The 25,561-nt window shown below is 38.8% G+C and overlaps 4 protein-coding genes across 6 annotated transcripts; 3 read left to right on the forward strand and 1 right to left on the reverse strand.

Moving 5' to 3' along the window:
• Window positions 1-992: 992 nt before the first annotated feature.
• Window positions 993-10,748, forward strand: LOC121751689 (PH, RCC1 and FYVE domains-containing protein 1-like). Of its 2 annotated transcripts, XM_042146491.1 has the most exons (10): window positions 993-1,485; window positions 2,967-3,053; window positions 4,460-4,549; window positions 5,045-5,125; window positions 5,229-5,423; window positions 5,554-7,686; window positions 8,389-8,535; window positions 9,552-9,934; window positions 10,233-10,378; window positions 10,572-10,748. In XM_042146491.1, exons 1-9 carry the CDS (start codon window positions 1,408-1,410, stop codon window positions 10,363-10,365), a joined length of 3,327 nt encoding a protein of 1,108 aa, XP_042002425.1. In that variant the 5' UTR covers window positions 993-1,407; the 3' UTR covers window positions 10,366-10,378; window positions 10,572-10,748. The 2 variants fall into 2 exon arrangements, with proteins under 2 accessions (XP_042002425.1, XP_042002424.1); XM_042146490.1 differs by having other exon boundaries at window positions 10,233-10,748.
• A 1,389-nt stretch (window positions 10,749-12,137) lies between these two features.
• Window positions 12,138-13,527, forward strand: LOC121752748. Its single transcript, XM_042147844.1, has 2 exons — window positions 12,138-12,777; window positions 13,010-13,527. Exons 1-2 carry the CDS (start codon window positions 12,138-12,140, stop codon window positions 13,525-13,527), a joined length of 1,158 nt encoding a protein of 385 aa, XP_042003778.1.
• A 3,643-nt stretch (window positions 13,528-17,170) lies between these two features.
• Window positions 17,171-19,497, forward strand: LOC121751049 (protein PATRONUS 2-like). Of its 2 annotated transcripts, none has more exons than XM_042145759.1 (5): window positions 17,171-17,220; window positions 17,746-17,823; window positions 18,005-18,361; window positions 18,886-18,917; window positions 19,017-19,497. In XM_042145759.1, exons 2-5 carry the CDS (start codon window positions 17,760-17,762, stop codon window positions 19,209-19,211), a joined length of 648 nt encoding a protein of 215 aa, XP_042001693.1. In that variant the 5' UTR covers window positions 17,171-17,220; window positions 17,746-17,759; the 3' UTR covers window positions 19,212-19,497. The 2 variants fall into 2 exon arrangements, with proteins under 2 accessions (XP_042001693.1, XP_042001694.1); XM_042145760.1 differs by lacking the exon at window positions 17,171-17,220 and adding an exon at window positions 17,244-17,408.
• A 101-nt stretch (window positions 19,498-19,598) lies between these two features.
• On the reverse strand, window positions 19,599-21,997 carry LOC121750279 (reactive oxygen species modulator 1-like). The gene is made up of 3 exons (XM_042144794.1): window positions 21,848-21,997; window positions 21,459-21,496; window positions 19,599-19,929 (listed from the first exon to the last, which is right to left on the reverse strand). Exons 1-3 carry the CDS (start codon window positions 21,918-21,920, stop codon window positions 19,816-19,818), a joined length of 225 nt encoding a protein of 74 aa, XP_042000728.1. The 5' UTR covers window positions 21,921-21,997; the 3' UTR covers window positions 19,599-19,815.
• Window positions 21,998-25,561: the final 3,564 nt, after the last annotated feature.

The raw sequence follows: 25,561 nt of genomic DNA on the forward strand, positions 1-25,561 counted from the left end.
TGGTACAACAAGAAAATAGATATGAAATTGAATTAAAGTTCCAATTCCTCCCAATTCCACACTTAGATAATTGGAATTCCATTTTAGTTATAAAATCAGACACATTCAAACATTGCGCACATTGCACACACAACACACTCTAATTTATTCTAATTCAATTCCCCATCAATTATTTTACCAAACAAAAGAATTTGAAATTTTGAATTGAAATTCAATTCATTCAGATACAATTCAATTCTAATTCTAATTCTAATTCCAATTCCAATTCCAATTCCAATTCCATGTAATGAACAAGACCGCAATTAGAATTTCAAATATTATAAAATTAGGCACCTTCACGTACTACATACACACATTGCACACACTAAACATACTACACAGACTTCACACATTGCATAGACACTTCATATCAATTCATTCAAATTTCAAACTAAATTTTATATATCATTTTTACCGAACAAAAGATTTGGAATTGAATTGTAATTATAATTCCTTCAATTTAATTCCATAGAATTCTAATTCTATCTACCTAACAAATCCTTTTGTTATTTGATGTTCTCGCAAGTGTTTTGGTTATATATTTCATATTTGCATGTGACTTATTTCCACATCCACGATTTAGAGTCCTACTTTAACTCGATGCAAGTTTTAAGAAATACTTGAAGGAAAGTATGTGGAAAAAATGAATGGAATGTGAATCTTAATTTTATATCTAATAATTTTATATTGTGATTAATTATGTTGTCTTTTATTTAAAATAGAAAAAGACAAAAATTAAATAATAAAATATCAAAATAATAAAGATGGATATTGTTCGTGGACATAGGAGTATTATATATGGTATTTACTTTAAATGAATAACAAATGCCACATCATGGTTTATTAACCAAATATGCGTCCATATATTCCAAAAATTGCTTCATCCACTTCCTTCCCATCCAATTGCATAAAGAAAAAATGAAAAATTGAAAAAATAAAAATGAAAAATGGAAAAGGAAATTCACAAGTCCACAATTTTCTTCTCTTTCTCTCTCTCCCCACAGAATAGCATTGCTACACAGTCGAGCTTCAAAAGAAACTGTTAATTATCAGATCAAAATTCCATTGGATTTTACTCAGCTCGCCTTCTCCTGATCTCCTCTTTTCTCTCACTACTCGCATCTTCGCCTTTCGCGGCTGCGATTTTACACGCCGTCGATTATTTCACTACTTCATTCTCCCACTCTCCTACTAAATCAAGCTTGCTCCGCAATTGGCGGCCTCTGCACTTGCTCCGCTGCAATTCGCGCGGCTAATCTGCTTACCACGCCGCGCAGTTGACTGGGAGTGGACTATTTTATGAGTGTGGGTGGTGGATGGGGGGTTTCCACTTAGGGTTTGTTGTCGAAAGCGGAATCTTTTGTTTTCATGTCACGCGCCGCCGATAGGATGAGCAGCTCCGACGTCAGCAGAGTTGGTGGACCAATCGAGAGGGATATTGAACAAGTATAAATTTACTGGCTTGCTGTTGCTTTTTGGTTTCTATCACCGTTTTTAACTTCGGATTGTTCGATTCAGCTAGTAATTTCTCTGTTTCTTCGTGATTTCTAGTAATAGTATCTGTGACATTCGTCTTAGCTGATTGGGTTCTTCAAAATGACATCGTATTGCTAATTGTTTTTATACGGGGGCTTGTTTCTGGTTAGAAACTTAAACAGAATTGGGTAGAAGGTGTAGTATCTTCGGATAAAGATCAATTCCGTTATTAGGGTGAAATTAGGTATTGTCACATTCTGGACAATTGAACAAAATTTCCTTCTTATGCATATATGTGGTGTTGTATTCTGTTTTTGTAAATTTTTGTACTACGTAATGCAAATGCACTGATAGCTAAAGTTACTCTATGCAGAAAATGGTTCATTTGCTGTTTGTCGTGACTGGTTATTTGGTTTAACTGAGTATTTTTCTCTAAGTAGATCACCAGACTTTTAAACTAGCATTGTTATGTGGAAGCATGCTCTTGAAGTGAGAATCAGTAAGCTATAACTATAAGAAAATTCTGAGGCTTTTCTTTGAACACTTCAATGTTTGTAAAACCCTAGCATCAACTCATGAAAAATCTATAGACAGGATTTTTGAAATTTTCGGATAGCTTCTTTAAGAGTAAATAAGTTTTGTTGATTAAAATCCTCATGCGTATGCCAAACATTACGTAAATCTGACTCTTGGCAGTCCCATGATTGCTTTGCTGGCTAGTGGCCTTATCAGTTATCACCACATTGCTTTCAAAATTCAAACTATACTTATATTTGTATTGCTGGTCTGTCTCATATACATTTATAGCTCATCCAAATTAAAGATAAATTGGTCAATGTTTCCAAACATGGAATGTGACTCGTTAGACCAAGTTAAAAATGATGATAGTCTTTGTTTACCTTCATTCATATCTTTCGGCCTATTTTTGTTGCATATTATGCAGCAGCAGTTCCTTTTCTGGCTACATGAATTAGTAGTTTAGTACTATCTTCATCTGTCTGAACTCTGAATAGCTCCTAGTGAAGTCTCAATTAATTTAATACTTCATATGATGAAGTGATTGCTCTAATATTCCGTTCCTTAAAAAGTCCTAACAACTCAAAAGACATTTTTTTTGTTTTCTCAGTACTCAATCATCATGTTCTTCTAATGGGAATTATTCTTTAGTTGTGGTTGCTTGAGGCTTGAAAAGTGGAACTTAGATGTGCAGATATGCTGCACTGTCATTTAATTTGACATAGGAGTTTTCATTTCTTAGTTTAAGGAATTGTTCTTTAGATTCCTTAGTTTCTGTATATTTAACTGGAACTTTACAAAATCACTTATCTCACTATTTCATTTCTCGTATCCAACTGGCTGTATAATTTTCATAAGCTTCGTAATAGACTTTGTTTCTGTGTAAACCATGCTGGCTATGCTAATCTTTTGAAATATGCTGATTTTTTTGACAGGCTATCACAGCTCTAAAGAAAGGTGCATACTTACTGAAGTATGGAAGAAGAGGGAAACCTAAATTTTGTCCTTTCCGCCTGGCAAATGTAAGCCCATTGGATTTTTAAGATTTCGGCGTTTGGGCTTGTCATTGACACTTTAATTTGTGACCTTACAATTAGTCGCAAATGCAATTATTTTCATAGTCTTCAGTTTTTTTTAATATACTTTACTCCCTTTTTTTATTATAATAATAATAATAATAATTTTTTTTAAGGTTCATGAATCCATGTGTATTTTTTGATGGTTGTATACCAGTAAAAACAATCATAAATTAATGCTCACTTTCACACTGTAGCTTGATTGATATGCCAGTTTGCCACAGTCTCTTGATCTATATCATGTATTGAATGACGTGTGAGAGTGAGCATTAATTCATGATTGTTTTTACTGGTATAATTTGATATACTAGGAATAACTTAGGAAGGAAAAAATAAGAAAAAAATTAAATAATAGAAGAAGGGAGCAAAGCAATATGTTATGATCGTGGCAGGGACGGAGCTACATTAGCCTTACAAGGGGCAAATGCCCCAAATAAAAAAAAATCACATATGCTATTTTAATCATTAATTTCTATTTTTTTTGAAATATCCTTATATATGCCCCTTAACAAATCCTTAAAGTATCTTTTTACATATTTTTGCCCCACCTATATAGAATTCTTGGCTCCGTCCCTGATTGTGGAACCTTTATGTCCATTTTTATGATTTTGTAATTTTTATGCTGTGTATTTACTATCTTAGATTAAGCCTCAAATTTGGTTGTCGATTCATGTGATCAAAACTAAAGTCTAGGAAGTAGGCTGATAAATAACTCCTCTACAAGTGATGCATGCTATGTTCTGAGCTCCTATTTCTTCCTCTAGTAAGGGAGCTGGAATGGACGGCTAGGGCTTTACTTTTGTTTTTAGACTTGAGTTGGATGGTAAAAGAAGCACTTTATCACAAACTTTTATTACCTTTATATCAAAGCAAGTTTTGATATAGCCTTTCTTACAGTCTTGGAAGGTTCTTTTCATTTTATAATATGACGAGTACAATCAAATATGAGCATACATTAGCCTGATCAGTAGAAGTGTTGATCACATTTGGCTTGGTTGTTGAACCCTTACACAATATTATCATATAAATAATGGTTTGGGCGTTTATAATTACTTCACTTTTAACATGCTATTTGTGTTCTAGTGTTTCTTATTTGAGAAATCTTGGAAAGACACTGGAAACATCTAACTCGTGCAATCAAATATGAGCATACATTAGCCTGATCAGTAGAAGTGTTGATCACATTTGGCTTGGTTGTTGAACCCTTACACAATATTTTATCATATAAATAATGATTTGGGCGTTAATAATTACTTCACTTTTAACATGCTATTTGTGTTCTAGTGTTTCTTATTTGAGAAATCTTGGAAAGACACTGAAAACATCTAACTCGTGCATCTGCTTAATTTCAGGATGAATCTGTCCTCATATGGTTTTCGGGGAAAGAGGAGAAACACCTTAAACTTAGTCATGTCTCCAGAATTATATCAGGACAACGGACTGTGAGTTTCCTATTGGACACCTATCCAATGATTATGCACAATAACATTTCATGTCATTTACCTATAATCAAATATGTCAAATAATGCTGCAAATCTGACACGACCACAGGATACTCTACTCTGTGGTCCCTCAGCCTGTTAGAGTCAAAACAGATCTTTTGGACTAGTGTTTATTGTCTTTAAAGGTTAATGCATTGATGTAATTTTTTAGGACCATTTCTCATTGCTGGGCCAATCAAACCTTCAACCACCTTTTTCTGAGTTATATTTGGGGTACCCTTATGTATCTTTTAGAGATAAAGTGACAAACTGGATCATTTAATCTTAAACTTAGTCGTTGGAGATTTAAGCTATCTCAGTATGAACTATGAAGTTATTTTCTGATTTGTGTAGAGTGTGCTCAGGTAATTCGTGGAATCATGGGTCCTGTTATAAATCTCTGGCTACATGCTTGAATTGCCTTTCTTTTTTCTGACTATTTGTCTCCTGTTCCAGCCAATTTTTCAAAGGTACCCACGACCTGAGAAAGAGTATCAATCTTTTTCTCTTATATACAACGACAGATCACTTGATTTGGTAAGATTCTGTTTGCGTCCCCAAGTTCTTTTGAAAGCACTATATTTGGGCCTTCAGTCTTTCACTGATCATTTAATTTGGACTTTGTCCTCTTCTTTTGTAGATATGCAAAGACAAGGAGGAAGCTGAAGTCTGGTTTAGTGGCCTTAAGGCATTGATTTCACGAGGTCACCAGCGTAAGTGGAGAACAGAATCCAGGAGTGATGGAATCTCTTCTGGAGCTACTAGTCCTAGAACATACACAAGAAGAAGTTCACCACTGCACTCCCCCTTTGATAGTGGTGATATCTTGCAGAAGGTGTAGTGTTTTTATTAATCCTCTTTTCTGACTTATGGGCTAGACATCTGTATGCTCTCCACTCTCTTTTTTCCCTTCCTTTTTTAAAACCTTTTTTAAAGTAAACTTTTGCAACTTGAAATCTTAGCAGGATGGTGGTGATCAACTTCGTCTCCACAGCCCTTACGAGAGTCCTCCAAAAAATGGTCTGGATAAGGTATTTTCTGATGCCATAATGTATGCTGTGCCTCCAAAGGGTTTCTTCCCCTCAGATTCTGCTAGTGCTTCGGTGCATTCTGTGTCTTCTGGAGGTTCTGATGGCATACATGGTCACATGAAAGGAATGGGGGTAGATGCGTTCCGAGTGAGCCTTTCTAGTGCTGTAAGCTCATCAAGTCAAGGTTCTGGTCATGATGATGGTGACGCCCTGGGTGATGTTTTCATTTGGGGAGAAGGCACTGGGGATGGTGTTATTGGTGGTGGACCACACAGAGTTGGGAGTAGTCTTGTAGTGAAAATGGATGCATTATTGCCCAAGGCGTTGGAATCTGCAGTTGTATTAGATGTTCAGAACATAGCTTGTGGCGGACGACATGCTGCCATTGTGACCAAGCAGGGAGAGATATTCTCTTGGGGTGAGGAATTAGGAGGCAGGCTTGGCCACGGTGTAGATGCTGATGTCTTGCATCCGAAGCTAATTGATGGGCTCAGCAATACAAATATTGAGCTTGTTGCATGTGGTGAATATCATTCTTGTGCTGTTACACTTTCAGGTGATTTGTACACTTGGGGTGATGGTCATTTTGGCCTTCTAGGGCATGGAAATGAAGTTAGCCATTGGGTGCCAAAAAGAGTAAATGGGCCTCTGGAGGGAATACATGTTTCTTCAATCTCATGTGGGCCTTGGCATACAGCTGTTGTGACTTCTGCTGGACAGTTGTTTACTTTCGGTGATGGAACTTTTGCGGTTCTTGGTCATGGAGATCGTGCAAGTATCTCAAAGCCGCGAGAAGTGGAATCTCTGAAGGGTCTACGCACTGTAAGAGCAGCCTGTGGTGTTTGGCATACTGCTGCAGTTGTTGAAGTTATGGTTGGAAGCTCAAGTTCCAGTAACTGTTCTTCAGGAAAGCTTTTTACATGGGGAGACGGCGACAAAGGTCGACTTGGACATGGTGATAAGGAATCAAAACTTGTTCCGACCTGTGTTGCTGCTCTTGTAGAACCAAATTTTTGCCAAGTTGCTTGTGGGCACAGTATGACTGTGGCTCTTACTACCTCAGGACATGTATATGCCATGGGGAGCCCAGTTTATGGACAGCTGGGAAACCCTCAAGCTGATGGGAAGCTCCCATGTCGTGTTGAGGGAAGACTTGGGAAGAGTTTTGTTGAGGAGATAGCTTGTGGCGCATATCATGTGGCTGTGTTGACATCAAGAACTGAAGTTTATACATGGGGAAAGGGAGCAAATGGTAGGTTGGGTCATGGGGATACAAACGACCAAAATTTTCCAACTCTCGTTGAAGCTCTGAAAGACAAGCAAGTAAAGTGTATTGCTTGTGGTACTAATTTCACTGCAGCTATCTGCCTTCATAAATGGGTTTCAGGGGTTGATCAGTCCATGTGTTCTGGCTGCCGCCTGCCATTTAACTTCAAAAGGAAGCGTCACAACTGTTACAACTGTGGCCTTGTTTTTTGTCATTCATGCAGCAGCAAGAAGTCACTCAGGGCTTCTATGGCGCCAAATCCGAATAAACCGTATCGTGTTTGTGATAATTGCTTCAGTAAATTGAGAAAGGCTATTGAAATTGATACTTCATCTCAGTCATCAATAAGTAGAAGAGCAAGTATGAATCGGGTAATAAATGATACAAAAGATAAAGATGAGAAATTGGATACAAGATCCCGCCCCAATCTAGCTAGATTTACTTCTATGGAACCTTTGAAACAAGGGGAGAGTCTATCCTCTAAAAGAAACAAAAAGCTTGAATTTAATAGCAGTCGTGTATCACCAATCCCAAATGGAAACTCCCAATGGGGGGCTCTTAATATCTCAAAATCTTTCAATCCTGTTTTTGGTTCATCCAAAAAATTCTTCTCAGCTTCAGTTCCTGGTTCGAGGATTGTTTCTCGAGCAACATCACCAATATCACGACGTGCCAGTCCTCCTCGCTCTACCACACCAACCCCTACACTAGGAGGACTTACATCACCTAAGATTGTTCTGGATGAGGCAAAGACAAATAATGATAACCTCAGCCAAGAAGTTATCAAATTAAGAGCACAGGTAACTTCTATGCAATTGGTTCCATGTTATTGTTACTTCTTTTTATATATACTTCTTTGTGGTGCTCAGTACATGCACCTTTTCGTGTTTATCTCATCACATTAAACTCTTCTGTGGGTTAGAGATGAACCTATGGGTTACAGGGTGGACAAGTTTTCATCTTACCTTAATAAGCTAATAGTGCACAGCCTCACTCTCTCCGGTTATCTTAGATAAGTAATGGTGCTCTGAATAGGAGACCCGTTACTAAACTGAGGCTTACATAGTGCAATCTTTTCAGTTTCTCTCTCGATAAATGTTTATGTGAACGAACTTTTACTTTTCTCTGAAATCACTAGCCTGTATTCTACTTTCTACGTTAACTACTTCATTTTTTTCTAGTGTTGTGCTGCAACTGCTATTATTGATGTTTGTTTTTGAAATTATTGTTCCGAGGAACGTGTTACTACTTCTTTACCTCCACGACTTAGATTTTTCCATTGCTTTCTCCTTTAGTGGATAAGCAGAGCTCATTTGAATGATTTCTGCTTTTGATTCTCGTTATCAAGGAAAGTTATTTCTTTCTTTTAAGTGGGAATGTTCTCAGTTAAATATATTGTGGTTCTCTAATTAATGTGCAGCTGCCAGATATAAAAGCTTTCATGTTCATTGACTATATAGCCCTCTCAGTCTCAGATAGTATTCAAATATTTTTGTGTGCAGGTAGAAAGTCTCACTCGGAAGGCTCAACTTCAGGAAGTAGAGCTAGAAAGAACAACTACACAGCTGAAGGAGGCAATAGCAATTGCAGGGGAAGAGACTGCGAAGTGCAAAGCTGCGAAAGAAGTCATAAAATCACTTACTGCTCAAGTAAGAAAAATAATTCTGTATAAGAATCTAGATAACAATTTACATGTTTGCTGGTATATATTTTCTATAAGAAATTGCATCTGTTTCCTTTTTTTTTGACAGCACAAAATTAGTTCTGTTAATTAGCACTGAAGACAACTTTATTTGTACATCCTTTTTTTAATTAAAATAATATGTGGTTCTTATTACATCCTATGTACACTACTAATTAATGTGAGGGAGGATACCCAAATGTTTCGGCAGATGGCATGACATATCAGGAACAAACAATCCTAATAGTATTTTTAATATGAAGTTCCATAGGTTTCATAGCTGTTCATGTATATTGGTTTTCACAGATCTGAATCCCGCATATCCAAGAACTCTATAACTGCTCCTACTTCATTCTTTTACATTGTTCCTTTATACTTTCATCCCTCACACTTGTACATTGTCACCTACCTGGAAGAACTACATACCTCTCTGTTGCCCTCTCTGCTCTTATCTAACTGTGGGGCAAGATCCAGACTTCAACTCCCTTTTAGCACTTTATCTTTGTAGCAAGACACATTACCATATTGCTTGAAGAAATATTCTCACCTTAAATTAGTATAGATCCCTGATCCAAAGTTTCCCATCACTGCTAAAGTTATTTGTTTGCTGTCTAGTGTTGGAGCTAATTAAATGGCTTTTTCTTGTTCCTTCAATAGCCTCTGGTCACATAATCCTGCTAGATGGATGAAAGTCTTGTTCTTTAACTATTCTGAAATGGTCTTTGACGTTCTCACTGATAATAAATGGTCTAGGAGCTAATGAGAACATTTGCTTTATTGCTCTCTTCAAATTTTCTTTTTATATCTGATACTATGAGATTTATGCTTTGCTATAGATTCATTTATATTGACATTGTATAAAATGGAAAAACAGGGGGAATGAAGAGTACGAGAGAACTATACTAGGACTTCATATGCTGCTAGAATAACTTCTTTGACTGATTTTTGTAGTTTTCTTAGTTGATTGTATTTTCTTTCATGCAGCTGAAGGAAATGGCTGAAAGACTTCCTGTGGGTTCTACCAGAAGCAGCAAATCTCCGCCCTTCATTCCACTTGTTGCCCCTTCAATTCCTAATGATGTTTTAAATGCCTCCATCGATCGAGTGAATGGTCAAACGAATTTCTTGGATCAGGAGCCAAATGAGTCAAACAGCCCATTGCTGACAAATGGGTCTAGTACTGCAAGTAATCGCAGTTTGGGTCACAGCAGACCAGCACATACAGATGTAACAAGAAATGGTAATAGACCAAAAGAAAGTGATACTCGTAGCGAAAATGAGTGGGTTGAGCAAGATGAGCAAGGTGTTTATATCACTCTTACCTCCTTACCTGGAGGGCTCAAAGACCTGAAGCGAGTTCGTTTCAGGTATGTTGCATTCAGCCATACAATACCTTCTAATTTAACGTTTAATCTTCCTAATATGTCCGATATAATAGCCCCATTGTGTTTGTTAATGCCTCAGCTTATGGCCAATGGCCAATGGTTTAAAATATATACTAGTAATTTTGAGTTCAATATCCCCTGGTTTTAGGTTTATATTATTGATTATATACTGTCTCGGTGTCTGTTATTTTAAGAAGTGAAATGATTAGTTTAGGCTAATAAGTTGAAAAATACAAAGCTTGGGGAAATTCTTCTTGATTATGAAAATGTTTGAATGCAGTCGGAAGCGATTTAGTGAGAAGCAAGCGGAAACATGGTGGGCAGAGAACCGGGCAAGAGTATATGAACGATACAATGTGCGGATGGTTGACAAGTCAAGTGTTGGCATAGCTAGTGAGGACTTGGGACATTAACAATGCACCTTGTGTATGTATATGGATTTTTTTTCCTTTTTTGCTGTTGTCGGTTCTGCCCTCAGTCTCTTGCTTCAGTTACAAGAGTTATAGTGATGTTTGGAGGGTAGGGGAGGAAAGCTGTCTAATCTTTTTGTCATGGTTTTTTCTTTTCTTCTTTTTTAGGGGGTTTTAACCTCTTCTAATATTCTTCTTGATGTTGACAGTGGTTTATCAATTTTTTCCCCAGAAGAGCGTTGCGTGGGGTTTGACGTTTGAGGGCGAGAAATTTGTAAATTCTTGGTAGGGTGATGGCCTTCCCTTCCCTTCCCTTCCCATGTATATTCTATCAACCAAATTCCTATCTACACGATCATTTCTACTGCTTTTTCTCTTCTCTATTATCTCTCTCTTCTGTTTGTTTTTTACTGCTGCTTTGAGTTTTACTTTGATCATCTCTTACTTGTTTTGTGACACGAGAGGATTGCAGTTGAATTTTGCACAGCTCTCTCTCAAACTTTTTGATGATATCACTATCATTTTACTCCCATGGCAATACACACAAACTAGTGGTGATCTGAAGCAAGATATGTAATCAACGCATGTTATGCAAATATTCTGGTAATAAAGTAAAAGATCAAACTGAAAACTATACAAAGTTGAATGTCAGAAAGAAAGATTTGATAACAGCTTGATGGGAAATACGGTTAAAATAGCATCACAAAGATATAATTTGTGTCTATAAATATAATAACCTTTTCAAGATGACAACTTGTAAACTATCATAATTTTACACTAAAAATAGAATTTTGGTTCACGAAGGAGGTAAATATTATATTGAACTAATCCCTGTTTTGGTTATAAAAAATTTGGATGGCAAATTATAAGGGTGGGTCGTTATCGGATTAATCTAATAACTGATCTAAGAAATCATCTTTGGAGGGGGAAAATATACGGAGTATATTGGGAAATGGAACTCTAAACCCGAACAGGACCCACATCATACACAAACTCATTATCGACATGATATAATCTGCGTTGACATGGCAAGATAACAACACTCTAATTACCCAAACTTATTTTAAACGATTAAAATTTGATATAAACCTGATTAACAAAAACCTATAAAATAAAACTAAAGCATGGATTTTTTAAAATAATAAATAATTACTCCCTCCGTCCAGCAATAGGAGTCCCAATTCTCCTGGGCACGGGTTTTAAGAAAGTTGTTGGAGTGTGTAATAAATGGTGTGTGATAGTTGAATTTGAGACCCACTTTAATTGTTTTAAACCCTTTTTTGGTGTGTTGCATACAACATGCTGCCATTTTTTTTCCTTTAACAATGCAGCAACGTTTTCATATTAGGCTGCACATTTAATGTCATACAACATGCTGCACATTTAATTTTATGCAACCCGAATTTAATTTCAGGCTGCAAAAAAAAAAAGGCACAATTAATGGTAAATTTAATAAGAACACTCAACATAAAAAAAAATGCCTTCCATACATAATTGAACAAAGTCAGGTGAAATCACCTCAAAATACAAGGGGGGAAGTGAATTTTTCAAAGTTCCCTCTACAAAGTTTTTGAGGGAAATTTGAGTTCAAACAAGTACAAATCCTATGCTGCTATAAATGCCTCAACTACATTCATTTAAGACAACTCCAACAACCACAAATTTGAAATTCTACCAAAAAAACTCCCAACAATGAAGTAAATTCGGCTCCCTCAGAAAAATTTCATCATCGGGATGGATATTGGGCAGAGGCAAACCTGTACTTGAGCAGCAACATGAATAATAATGTGGTGCAGTTTCTACTCAAGCACAGCCATGATGGAGTGCTAGCAAGAGGGGCTGTAATGGAGGCAGCAGAAACTCATAGCATCAGTAGGAAGACAATATACAGGCTATGGAAGGCAGCCAATGAGCAAATGCAAAGGGGAGAACCTGCAATGATGGAAGGAAAGGTTAGAGGATACCATCATGTTGATAGATTAGAGCTTGATCAAGATAAAGTTAGAAACTTATCTACTCTTGAAAGATCTTCCCTGAGAAAAATGGCAGTAAAATTGAATGTGAGTAAGAGCACATTAGGTCAGTGGGTGAAGCAAGGTAAACTACGGCCACATACAAATGCAATCAAACCTGCCCTCACCAATATGAATAAGATAGCAAGAGCTAGATGGAGTCTTAGCCAACTTCAGCCACAGATAACTCAAGGTGGAGTGCAGTTTCAAAGCATGCACAATGTAGTGCATATAGATGAAAAATGGTTCTATATGACCAAGGTTTCAGACAGGTACTACCTTTTGCCGGATGAGGATGAGCCATATAGGTCATGCAAATCCAAGAGATACATCACCAAAGTGATGTTTATGTGTGCTGTCAGTAGACCACAGTTTGATGCCAATGGGCAGGCAACTTATGATGGTAAGGTTGGAATATTCCCCTTCACTGAAGTACTCCAGAGGAAGTAAAAAAACAGAGCAAGAGGGACCATGGAAACCAAAGCCATCAATTCAGTCACAAAGGCAGTAATGAGGGACTGCCTTATCCACAAGGTAATCAACTTTTTTCCTTGCTATCAGACCTTAATTATTCAAAAAAGATCATCATGTAGCTTTGTTGTTGTTTTTTATGCCAGATCATACCTGCAATTAAGGCCAAGTGGTTGGGGCAAGTAAAGACATCTACATTCAGCAAGATAATGCAACCCCACACATAGCTGCCACGGATGCAGAGTTTCAGGCTGTTGCCAAATCAGACGGATTTTACATCCAACTGATTTGTCAACCACCTAATTCTCCTGATACTAACATCTTAGACCTGGGATTTTTTAGAGCAATTCAGTCACTGCAGCATGAGAAACCATGCAAGACTGTGGATGAACTAGTGGGGAATGTGTGTAGTTCATTTACAGAACTGTCACCACAAACTCTCAACAAAGTTTTCCTAAGCTTGCAGGCTTGCCTCACTGAAATCCTACACTGCAGAGGTGGAAATGGATACAAGGTCCCACACATCAACAAGGACAGACTACATAGAAATGGGGGACTCCCCAATGTGCTGGAAGTGGATGAGGATGTTGTGAGAGATGTGCTGCACTACTTGCAAATGCCAGAGAATAATGTTGGGTCAATGTATGATATTGGCCCTCTTTCAAGTGCATTTGGCATCTAGGTCAGCATAGGTGATGTGTATGGAATAGGGTAGTCTGATTTTTTTGGTGTGTTGGTCAGCCCCTATGTTTTTTGGGTTAGGGTTTGATATTTTTGGTTTTTGGTATACATACATAGTGCAAACCAGATGTAATGCACATGTTCAGGATAATCTAATGGCTCCCTCAGAAAAATTTCATCATAGGGCAGTGTCAAAAAGCCTCCAAACCTGATCAAGGGGTGGCTTTTACAGAGCACATCAACAACTAACAACAATACACCATCAAAAGCCTCCAAACCTGATCAAGGGGTGACTAGTTGACATAAAATAAGCACCAAGACCAAAATTCCAGCAAATATATCCACATATCACCATCATGAAAGCACAACAGAAAAATTTCATCAAAGGGCAGTGTCAAAAGCCTCCATACCTGATCAAGGGGTGGCTTTCACAGATCACATCAACAATCAACAACAATACACCATCAAAAAGCCTCCAAACCTGATCAAGGGGTGGCTTTTACAGATCACAGCAACAATCAGCAACAATACACCATCAAAAGCCTCCAAACCAGTTCAAGGGGTGGCTAGTTGACATAAATTAAGCACCAAGAACATAATTCCAGTAAATATATCAACATATTTCATCATATAGATTGCATAAATTCCAACAACCAACAACAAAATCCAGCAATCAGACAACAACGAATTCCAGACACCAACCAAACTCCCAGTGTTAGATGAGATCTTTCATGCCGGGTAACAGAATCAGGAGGATCTCCTTGAACCACTCATCTTCCTCAACGGGTCGCCTCCGCCTCTTCACTCGCGGAGCTTCAGGGACAACATTGGAGTCCGGACTCTCGTAGCCCGGCGTATCAGGGACAATAAGCTCAGATTCGAGCATTGTCTCCGGCGTGCCAGGAATCACGGTGGAACCACCCACCATCGACGGTATACCTTCCAGATCTGGGGTTTCAAGGTACACAGGGGGCTGGGAATCGGTCCAGGGAGGGAGTTCGACCGTTGGAGTTTCAGGAACAACGGTCGACATCGAATCACCCGCCTCCCACGAGTATGTAGGGATAGGCGACATGTGGGTTGCAATAGGAGTCGGGATAGGCCCCTCCGACGGGTCGAACGTCCACTCCGGCGCCGGATTCAGACGAGGCCAACGTGGAAGTTCAATGCGATTTCCAGCCGAATCTAACCAATAAATGGGGGATCGGGGTGGAGAGGGTGCATTTTCCATCGACGGTCGACGTGGGGGGAGGAGGAGGCGGAGATTTGGAGGAGGAAGAGGAGGCGGCGGAGTTTAGGGTTTCGAAGGAGGAAGATGAGGGAAAGCGAGTGAGAGAGTGAGAGCGTAAGTGAGAGAGTCAGAGAGGGTAATTGAGTGAGAGAATATTGGGGGGTTATTTTTTTAATGGCATTTGAGTAAATTAGTGGGAAGGGGGAGGCTAATTTAATTATCCAAATATGGTAAGTAGAACCGGGACTCCTATTCCCGGACGTCCCAAAATAGAAAAACGGGACTCCTATTGCTGGACGGAGGGAGTATTTTGTAACGGGTCACATGATCCAAATCAAACCTAACTCGAAATTATCGGGTTCCTAACGCGATAAAGACACGAACCTAATAATTATTGGGCGAAATCCATTAATTTCATGCGTTTTTGTATCGAATTTTTGTGTCGGTTACGAAACTGTCAGCTCTATGCAAACTCATCAGAGCATCCACATCCGTGCTCTTGCCAGCGAGCACGGATGTGGGCCCGACCCTACTTTTTCTGCCTGCTCTTAGGCAAGAGCACAACACCCACATCCGTACTCTTCTGCAAGGACGAGCACAAGGGTCCCACCATTCTATTATTCAATTTAAATAAAAACATTTCCACAAAATTAAAATTCATTAAAAATACCAGGGTATAATATTACAAATTACAATAAAATTTAAAATTACATAACTAAAATCCGAAAAATGAAAATTACATAAGTAAACTACTAAAAAATAAAAATTACACAATTTAAGCGTAAAAATGCCGCCGGTGAAGACTAATCATCATCTGGCAATACCCCCAACGTTTTTTGGAGACCCCGTATCATCGCCACATGCGATCGAAGTTGCTCGGGGGTCATATTTGACCTATCGGCCAAATTGAGTTGGGCCAAAACCCCTTAAACGAGTTGGTGGGGGTTGAGGTGGCACATAGGGAGCGGGAGCGGGTTCTGGATCGGGGGCGGATGGAGTCGCGGCGCGACGACGGTTGGTCGCCGCCTTCTTCCTTCCTTGCGGTCGGTGTTGGGAACCGCTCGGGCCGACGTCGGGGCTACCCAAGTTAGCTCCGGCAAGTTGGCTAGCCACGTCTTCGGAGCCGGCGTCAGATAGGAATACCGACCTTGACTGTTTGGAGGAGCCGCTAGAGGAGGATGTTACGCCTCCCCTATACTTCGGATGCGACCGCGTCTCTTGCCAAATGTTGAGGTACTTGAACGGCTTGTAGTTCATGGATTGGTAGGTCGACAAGGCGGAACTGATGATGTCGACCTTGCTCCGGCCGCTCCCCGCCGACCGCACTTCCTGGAGGTAATACCCCTGGAACTTTTGGATTTCTTCGTTGGCTCTGTATATGGCGTTGCGCACCATACTCTCGTTGCACTCGATTGTTCCAGCCGGCCGGTTTTCATTGTACCGGCGACAGATGCGCCACCAATAATGATCGCCGGATTGGTTCGTGCCAATTTCCGTATCTTCGGAGATTGACAAGAACGTTTTGAACAATTGTTCCATCTCCGCCAGAGTGTATGGTGTGCGGACACCACGAGTAGGAGGAGTCCGAGTTTGGGAGGGGCCGCTCGACCTCACTCTAGGCTCGGGTGTCCACCCGTATTGCCCTTCGGGGGCATCTTGGTCGTCGATCGGGTAAGGCCGGTAGCCACCCGGAACTTCCGAATCTTGGTTTTGAGGAGGGGCCGAATATTCCGTTTCCGGACTAGGAAACGGTTGTGAACCGAACCAATCGGGGTTCCAACCGTGGGAGCCCGGGGGTGATCGTCGTGGCTGGACATTGTTTTGTTGTAAGAGTAAGAGTGAATGAAAGATTGGATGAGAATTGAGAATGGGAATGAGAGAATTTGGATGATAATTGTGTGGTATGGTGTGAATTTTTGGTGTGGAAGTGATGGTATTTATAAATGAAAATATGTATTTTTGGGGAAAAAAATGAAAAATAAATTAAAAGTGGGTAGAAAACGGATATAATTTTTTGAAAAGTGGAAATTTTTTTTTTTTTTTTAATCGGTTTTTTTTAATTAAAATCCAATTGTTTTTTAAAAAAAAATTGTAATTGCCAACGGCTATGCCGTTGACCAATCACACGCTGCCACGTCGCCTGCTCGCTGGCATGGGCTTGCTCGATGAATCGAGCAACGCCGTGCCAGCGGCGCGAGCACAGCGGCGGACAGCGTCTCCGTGCCGCTGGCACAGACGGACGGACGCCGTCCTGCTCGCCTTTGTGGATGCTCTCAGTGGCATGGTCAGGCCACCTTTTAACCTTCAGACTAACTTTTGGACACTTTATTTAGCGTATGGGCCAGGCCCGTTCCCAGGCCCATTGAAGAGCAATCAATAACCATTTCAATGGCATCATCCTTCCCGCCCATTCCTCCTCTCTCTCTCACGCGATTTTCATCGAATTCATTCCAGAAACATCAGGTGCACTTCTCCGTCTCGATTTTCATCTCTCGACTAATGAACTTCTTTACTGCTTGTTTGATTTTCGTTGTTTGAGATTTTGACCTCTAAATCAGTACAAATGCCCTTGGGAGTTTTGCTGATTTATTTTGAAGCTGCTACCTATCTCGTGATGAATCTCAACTGAATTTTCACATATCATTTTCATTGTGAGTGTGAAATCAGATAAGCAAACGAAGCAATTCAAAAGGCTGTGATTTTTCGTGCTGTAAAATGAATGGAGAAATCGGATCAATTGTTTCCCCTAAAAAATTCGAAGCTCCTTAGCCGAGATTTCCTTTCACGATATGATTTTGGCTCTGTTGAGATTTCCTTTTTCTATGCTCCTGATTTCGTGTTGAAAGCTTTTTTTTTATATTGATAACTCTTTGAATTTTGAGAGTTTGACAATGTTATCTAACATTCACAGCTTATAAAGATATTTCTTTGTCAGATTGATTTGTGTATGTTTTTTCAATTAATAATTTTGTGTGTGTGTATTTGCAGTGTGTTGAAGAAATATGGAAAGGCCTCTCACTCTAAAACCGTTGAGCATCCAAGATGAAAATTCTGTCCACCGCAAAAGTAATACTAATAGTTTATCTTCTGTACTATGATGCTTTACCTCATTGCATATTCGTCCTATTTTAATTCTAGGCTCCGCTTTGCTTAATTCCAAGCACATACGATGCTTCATAAGCGATAGATACAGAGCTCAGTATTTTTGTGTACTCTTTATGTAAACTATACTGATTTCATTTTGTAGAAGTCACTGCTGATGGCAAATCGAAGACATCCAGACTATTGCCAAAGAAGGGTGGATTTGCACGTAAGAGTCGTAAAGCTCTGAATGACATTACTAATAAGTCGTCTATTCATCGTGAGGCAACCTCACAGAGTAAAAAGTCAGGAAAGAAACAGTTTAAAGTTACTGAAATTGGATGTTCGAATCAGAAAGTTTTTGAGTGTGAGGCACTGTCCAAGAAAACGATTTCAGTTAATGAGAATCTTAATATTGCGGAAGAAGGTTTCTTGCACGACCACAGGAAGTGCATTGATGCACAAAAAGCTTCTGCGGCAGCATCCGAGCTTAATTTCTTGGACACAGTTCTTCCTGGACATGGTAACCTGTTCAAACTCATAATACTTGGTTATATGTCAATGTTACATTCACTTCATCTTTTATCATTGTTAGATGCTTATAACACAAACCTAAAGGTTCAAAACTTTAATGCTTGTATGTTCCTTTCTTGTTCAAAGACTGCCTTGTAGTTATATGCGATTCTTCAAAAAGCATGTCAGCTTGAAAGCTATTCAATTGCTCTTCATCAATAAGACAGTAGTAAAATTGTCTCTATAGAGGAGACATGTCCTTTTAGATATTACTACAAACGAAATATCTTGTTTCCCTCATTTCTGACCGTTCATCTGGAGGTAATTACAACATTTTGCACCTAAACTGATCTTTGAATAAGTTCTCAAAACCAATTGTGTCTATTCTCAGAGTGCTAGTATTATTTTGGAGGTGGAACATGTCATATTTTTTGCTTACTGTTATAGCACTACGATTTCAAGCCATACCAATGTCGTAAAGTTCTGCACATTTATTGATTTCTTGGCCTTTTTCTGTTGGGTGAGATGATGCAGGTTCGACAGACGTGATAATGGAACAGACAAAGGTATGCACCTTGCTGTGATTCGGTTGCATTAAGGCTTAAGCACATATAGGAATTGGATAGAAAAATGTTGAGATATATTGTGCTTACATTTTCTTGTAGGGTGATCGAGATCTTGACAACTGTTATCCCAAATTGGAAGAGTTATCCATGCTAGAGTTTTCTGATTGGTTCAAGCCTTGTTGGAAGTCTCCTCCTTCACCACTCCATCAGGAGTGTTCTTTGCCCTCTCCTTCTGTATTAGAGTTTGAGGCAGTCGAATTAGTGCTCAAGGAAGGCGATGATGATGATATCTAAGAGTGTGGCAACATGAAATGCATTTTGCGTAAGGACATATGTTTGATAGAAATTCAAACTAACTGCCAAGTAAAAAGCTGATAGTTTTGCTAGCTGCTAACATTGTAATTTGTTGGGCCAAACTGCTATTCATATTGTAGGTTGAAGTTTAGTTTTGGTGTGATGAGATAAAGCCTTATAGATTCAATGCTTGTGTACTCGTGGATGTTGGGATTATGTAGTTAAATCAGGTCAAAATAGTTGACATTTCGTATTATATTACTTGCAATTTGCTTCATTAGTTCGACTCAGCTCTTTTGTTTTGCAATTGTAAGTTGGTATACTTTTATATGCTTTCACAAGAAAACCACAAACCAAAAAATACAGAACATAAATATAGGCACTGGGTTTGTAATAACTCAAATGACAATAACATGTTATAAATGTGCAGGTTATTCATAATAAAAAAACAAAAGGAAATTCATGAAAAGAAAACATTAACTTAGGCAGAAAAAAGACCAAGAAATCTAGGCTAAGATGAAATATATCATCCATACCCGACGACGGGATGTGATCCAGACACAGTTCTCCAAACCCAAGTGCTTACTTATTTAACAAACGAGCCCTAATAAGATTTGCCACAGTGTATTAAGCTTCCAGCTCCAAGGAAAAGACCAAAAACAGCAGCACTACCGACCGTCGTCTGCCCAATGTACCGTACTTTTAGAAGACCCGGAACCTGCATTTTCAGATGATAAAAATCTCCCATTAAAGTCAGTCAAGAAACAGTGGTCACCTTTTACTCATTTCTCAGGCATATTTCTCTAGAAAAACACGCTGGAAGACGTAAATTAATATATTCACATCTCCAGTAGCACTCAGTATAGAGTGTTAAAACTTAAAGGCAGTTGAAGAAGTTTTACATATAAAGATGAATATCTGAAAGATGATCATGGTGACAGAGAAAGCCAACTAAAATGGCCGAACTAATAATCTGGTGAAACATAAAAGGAGTAAAAAAATTATTGCACACAAATATAAGACAAATAAGAACATTATTGCACCATTAATACCAAAGGAAGTACGTAGCATATTTCAAAAGAAACGTTAACGAACTCAATATCTGACATTACAATAGGGTAGCTCTCTCCAAAACCTCCATTTCAGAAAGTATTCAATCTTTTATGTATTCAATGTTATCAATCTCGTATGGCGGCTTATGGCGGTTTGCCTAAAAACCGCCACAGGGATATGGCGTATTAGTATGGCGGATATGGCAGTCAAAAATTAAATAAATAAAATAATACTTATATATTTATATATAATTCAAAAATTAAAAAATATAAAAATATATCATCTAAAACACTTTAAACAATTAATAAAGCATAATATACCACTCTAACCACCATGTTTCTTGCATAATGCCCTATTCCTAAATGCAGTACACACGCAATGTTGTCAAATGTCGGATATGGCGGTGCTATGGCAGCGACATGGTGCTATGGCGTTTCCACCACCGAACGCCATGCCATAGCGCCATGGCTCCGCCATATCCGCTATTTGATAACATTGAATGTATCAAAGGATGGATTAACAATTTTTTAAAGTGTATTAAGAAATAAGAACCATAAATAGTCCAAAACCATCTTTCCATCTAGCACGATGTTTGGCCCCTCTATGCATAGAAGTAAATGAAGAAGAACCATTAGTCAAAGGATATACTAACTACAATTAACTCAAAAGAAAATAACATTCCATAGTTCCCAATGTCACATATATAAGAGCAGTGATGCAACTTAACTGGTTCCGTGAATTCTATTCTCTCATTTACTCTTTCTTAAACAGTTCCTGCTTTTCCAAACCCTAGTTACGTTGTAGGTTAAATGGAAAACAAAACAGACAGCCTAACAATTTTGTCTCCAGATCTCTTAATGGATTTCAACCATCATCAAGCATCAAAATATCATATATTCAAAAAGCTAATGTTTATAAATTTATAGATGAAACATAGCATCATCAAAGCTCAGTCATCGGTTTTCTCTTAAAATCCCATCCAGCACGCAAACAACATTAAGGTACGGGCCAATTTAATAACTATAAGCAGTTCAATTTGGATCGATACTTAAATCCAAAATATTGTAAGAAAAAGGGAAGCATTGAAATGACACAGACCACACTCCCTCTGTTGCTCAAGATAATGAAAGTTTATCTAAAAAGGCATGAAATTTGTGCTTTCAAAAAGCAGAAGCCAGAAGGAAAAAAAATAACCTTAGATCTTATAGCATCATAAGTTCCATAAACAGCACCTGCAGATGATAACATTACCATCAGTTGATGAATACTAACATTCCGATAACCAATTAAACAGGATCATGTTGTTACGATTCATTCAAATTGGGGATAAAACTTGTGCTGCTTCAGAAAAGCCTAATTTAAGCTAACTCCATAGTCATGAATTAGGTTTCAAACAAAGCATAAAACAATTAAAAATTTTAAAAGCAGGAATTGCATACATTCTCTCCATGACCTAGGCATTTGATAAACTGTAACACGATAATTAAAAACAGAGGCATATGATACTGTCTCCGTAGGGATTTAATTGAGAAAGAGGGAGAAATTGTTGCAGATAGGGTTATAAGAGAATTAGGGTGCCTTACCCACAGCGCCGCCGACAGCTCCTCCGATGGCGAAGCCCGCCGTAATTCGCGTCAGACAGCTATCCCTTGCCATCTCTTCTCTTCTTCGATTAATAGTGTTTTTGGTGTTGAATAAAACTTGAAGCTTCGGCTTCAGCTCTTAAAGGTCGAGTTTATATACAAATTCATTATGTTTTACTTTTCTTCCAATTAATACTTAAAAGGGGTAAATTACAAATTAGGTTTTATTTTAACAAATAGGTCCATACATAAGTATATTATTTCCTCCGACCCATTTTAGGAGTCCCGGTCAATTTTACCGTTTTGTAAAAATCATAATAAATAGGTAAAGTGGAGAAATAGTAAAGTATGCATTATTATACTTTACCATTTTGGTAAAAATCATAAGTATACATTATTATACGTATGGTAAAAATCATAAGTATACACCCATTTTGTAAAAAGAATAATAAATAGTTAAAGTGGAGAAATGGTAAAATAAGAGAGAAAATAATATAGAGAAGAAGAGTCTTGTCTACATTATTATCTCTTTTACTTTATCATTTCTCCACTTTAACTACTCCCTCTGTTTCGTCATAGTTGAGTCATTTTACCATTTCGAGAAGTTTCTTTATAGTTGAGTCGTTTTCAACTAAGGAAATAATTAGCATATTTAATGGTGATTTAGTCATATTTATTAACAACCCTAATTACACTTAATTAGGGTAATTAATGAAAGAAAACAAATCGCCTAGATTCAAAATCTGCCGCTGCCCAACATCCGCTGCCCTCATCTTCTCTCATTTCGCCGACCCCAAACAATGGACCGCTCACACATCGCCAACAACCTGAGACAACCACGCAACCCCCTCGCCGATGGCGATGGCTGGATTAACCCTCACCTCATCCGTGTTCCAGCAGGCTCGCGCGGTAGAGGGCATATTTCGGCCGCTTCCTGGAGATGAGGTCGTATTTTGAGCAATTCCCGCTGTAGATCTCGACAATCAGCCCGAGATGATGAAGGGTTAATCCACCATCTATGGTCGTTCATCTGTCGGTCCCACATAGGCGAACCCGCCGGAAGCGTAGGTGCCTCTCCCCTGACCGGAGGCCTAACGGGCAGTGACGACGGCTCGTGATTGACTAAATCATCCACATTATTGCATGCAGTCTGAGTTTGCAGTGATTGTATTGCTCTGAACCAACCCAAATCATTGACATTAGTGTCAGGTGAGTTAGGTGGTTGTTGCACAATTGATATTGAGAAATCACTTTGTTGTGCAGCTTCTTTGAAAGCTTGATCATTGTCTTTGATGTGTGGTCTTGCGTTGTCTTGTTGTATCTTGAGAACTTTAGTTGCCCCATCTGGCCACTTGGCTATGATGGCAGACAATATCTGCTCCCAACAAGGTGCCATGCATTAAATCATCATTTGCACAACATTACAAAGCTTCATTACCAGTGGTGTATCATGAGTAGGTAGGTACACTGGTATGTAATGGCTGATGTGCATAAATAAATTGCATTAAAGAGATGCAAACATTACCTTATTGATCAAGCAATCCCTCGTCACATCTTTTGTGATACTCTCTATGGGTTTTGTCTCCAAAGTGTCTGCCTTTCTGTTTTTACTTGACCTTTAGGCTGGAACTTGTTTGGTAAATGGAAAAATTCCAATTTTTCCATCAAACAAGACTTCACCATTAACACCAAACAATGACCTACAAACTGCACACATGAACATTATTTTTTATATGAACTGCTTATTTTTACATGTTCTATGAGGTTCTTGCTCTCCTGGGGCAAGATAGAATCTTTGAGCTCCTTTCGTCATGTAGAACCACTTTTTCTTGATATGTATGGTGTTGTACATGTTCCTGAACTTGATCTTGTTCAAGATCTTGTCTAGTTCTAAAGATTCAACTGTGAATCTCAGTCGCAACAGCTTGTTTGCAGCTGTTAGGTCGGGCTTAATGGCTGATGTGTGTGGCCTAATTAGGCCATCCTTAACCCACCTCCAAACAGTTGCTTTTGAACAACCTAAACCGGCTACCACACTTAAGACGTTGCACCTTTTTGAGAAATGCATACTCTTGAGTACCTCAACATCCAGATGCAACTTTTTGGAGTAAGACCTCACTTTTTTCTAGACTTACCAATTGCATTGATTCTCCTATTTTTGTTGTTTCTTTGCAGCATTCCACCACCGTGTACAGGTTTGCCGGGAGATTTTGAATTTGAGCTGTGCCGCGAGGAGGTACACTGGCCATGCACCTTCCAATGATGAATTGAACCACTTGGTTCTTGAATTCTGAGGAGTACTCCTGATGCCTCATTATGAGCATTCAAGGCACTTCAGCATGCTAAAGATAGCATTTACTCCATTTGGTGGTTGAGCTTTTTAATGTTTAAAGGCAGGGGAGAACAAATTTGTCGGTAGCAGTGGAGTATTAATAGAGGGAGTAGAAAGTGGCGCCAACTTTAGTTAAATGAAATGTTAAGTGGCGCCAGAATTTTTGGAAAATTTTTGTAAAGTGTCTTTCTTGAATTTTGAAATGTTACAGCGGCCAACATTTGAGTTAATAAAAAAACACTTTTCATTCTAGTCAAGTGTATGCATTGTCGGCTCTCTCTCTGTTAATCTCAGAATTTAAATGTTGTATGTGGATAATTAACAAATGAATAAATAATTTATAAAAAGAAATTTTTTTCAAGTTAAATAAAAGGTTCAAATCAAAATTGAAATTCAAATTTAGAAAGTCTAACTACTTCATCTACTTTATTATCTATCCACTTAATCCACTAAACATCTCTTTCATAGACTCTGTGCCCAAAAGTTCCGCCTCAACTATGGCGAAACGGAGGGAGTATTAATTATGATTTTCACAAAACGAGTGTGCAAAAGTGACCGAGACTCCTAAAGTGGGACAGAGGGAGTATTCGATGAAAATTCTCACATACGTGGGAAGCACTATATCATTGGTATGATCATGGAAGCCATGCGTCAAAGATTTCATATACAACTGGATTCAACCAGTGATCAGGATGATGTTCAAACACTTTGGGAAGGCCACCAATGTCTTCCTCTTTGAGAGAGCTTCGTGTGAGTATCTTACACGCTTCAACCCGAATCCGGTGGAGGAAGTAATGGCCGTTTTACGGAAGACGCGCAATGTAGAAAAATTGCCACCCGGATGGGTGGCCACCTGAAAGCGCAACTGAGACAACAGATCCTACCCCGGAGGGTGGCTCTTGGCCGGCCAAGCCACCCGGACACGAGAAAGTTAGTGACTATCACCTGGGCGTGTAGCTCGTGGCCAACAAGGCCACCCGACTGGGTGACTGACTGAAGGCAGCTGAGAGTCAGCAACTTTCACCCGGCCGCGTGACTCAAGCAGAATACTAGATTTTGTGGATCTTTCTTGGAATTTGGGCTTAAGCTATAAATAGCACTTCTTCTCATTTTTTCTATGAGCTTTTGTTGATTTAAGATATCTCCCTTATAAGTTTCTCCTCTTTGATGATTATATCCAATTCCTTCATTGTAGGTTATTTGTTCATTTCCTTAGATTGATTCAAGTATAGGTATGCATCAATGAGGGTGTATCCATTGAGTAGTGGAGCCAAATGGTGGTTGGGATTAATGAAAGTTACTAGGGTTGTTTCCATCTTTTTGGTCAAGGTCATATGGTTGTAACTCTAAACATTCATCTTGTACACATTCTGTCATTTCTT

Source organism: Salvia splendens, chromosome 10, assembly GCF_004379255.2.
Source record: "Salvia splendens isolate huo1 chromosome 10, SspV2, whole genome shotgun sequence".
Classification (NCBI taxonomy): domain Eukaryota; kingdom Viridiplantae; phylum Streptophyta; class Magnoliopsida; order Lamiales; family Lamiaceae; genus Salvia; species Salvia splendens.

Coding starts and splice junctions, on each gene's coding strand:
- LOC121751689 (XM_042146490.1), top strand. CDS start 1,408: ATGTCACGCGCCGCCGATAGGATGAGCAGCTCCGACGTCAGCAGAGTT. Junction 8,536..9,551: donor TAAAATCACTTACTGCTCAA/GTAAGAAAAATA, acceptor TCTTTCATGCAG/CTGAAGGAAATGGCTGAAAG. Junction 9,935..10,232: donor CTGAAGCGAGTTCGTTTCAG/GTATGTTGCATT, acceptor GTTTGAATGCAG/TCGGAAGCGATTTAGTGAGA.
- LOC121752748 (XM_042147844.1), top strand. CDS start 12,138: ATGAATAATAATGTGGTGCAGTTTCTACTCAAGCACAGCCATGATGGA. Junction 12,778..13,009: donor TGGGCAGGCAACTTATGATG/GTAAGGTTGGAA, acceptor CCTGCAATTAAG/GCCAAGTGGTTGGGGCAAGT.
- LOC121751049 (XM_042145759.1), top strand. CDS start 17,760: ATGGAAAGGCCTCTCACTCTAAAACCGTTGAGCATCCAAGATGAAAAT. Junction 17,824..18,004: donor AAATTCTGTCCACCGCAAAA/GTAATACTAATA, acceptor TTCATTTTGTAG/AAGTCACTGCTGATGGCAAA. Junction 18,362..18,885: donor CACAGTTCTTCCTGGACATG/GTAACCTGTTCA, acceptor GAGATGATGCAG/GTTCGACAGACGTGATAATG.
- LOC121750279 (XM_042144794.1), bottom strand. CDS start 21,920: ATGGCAAGGGATAGCTGTCTGACGCGAATTACGGCGGGCTTCGCCATC. Junction 21,497..21,847: donor AGCTGTCGGCGGCGCTGTGG/GTAAGGCACCCT, acceptor TATCATCTGCAG/GTGCTGTTTATGGAACTTAT. Junction 19,930..21,458: donor ATGATGCTATAAGATCTAAG/GTTATTTTTTTT, acceptor CTGAAAATGCAG/GTTCCGGGTCTTCTAAAAGT.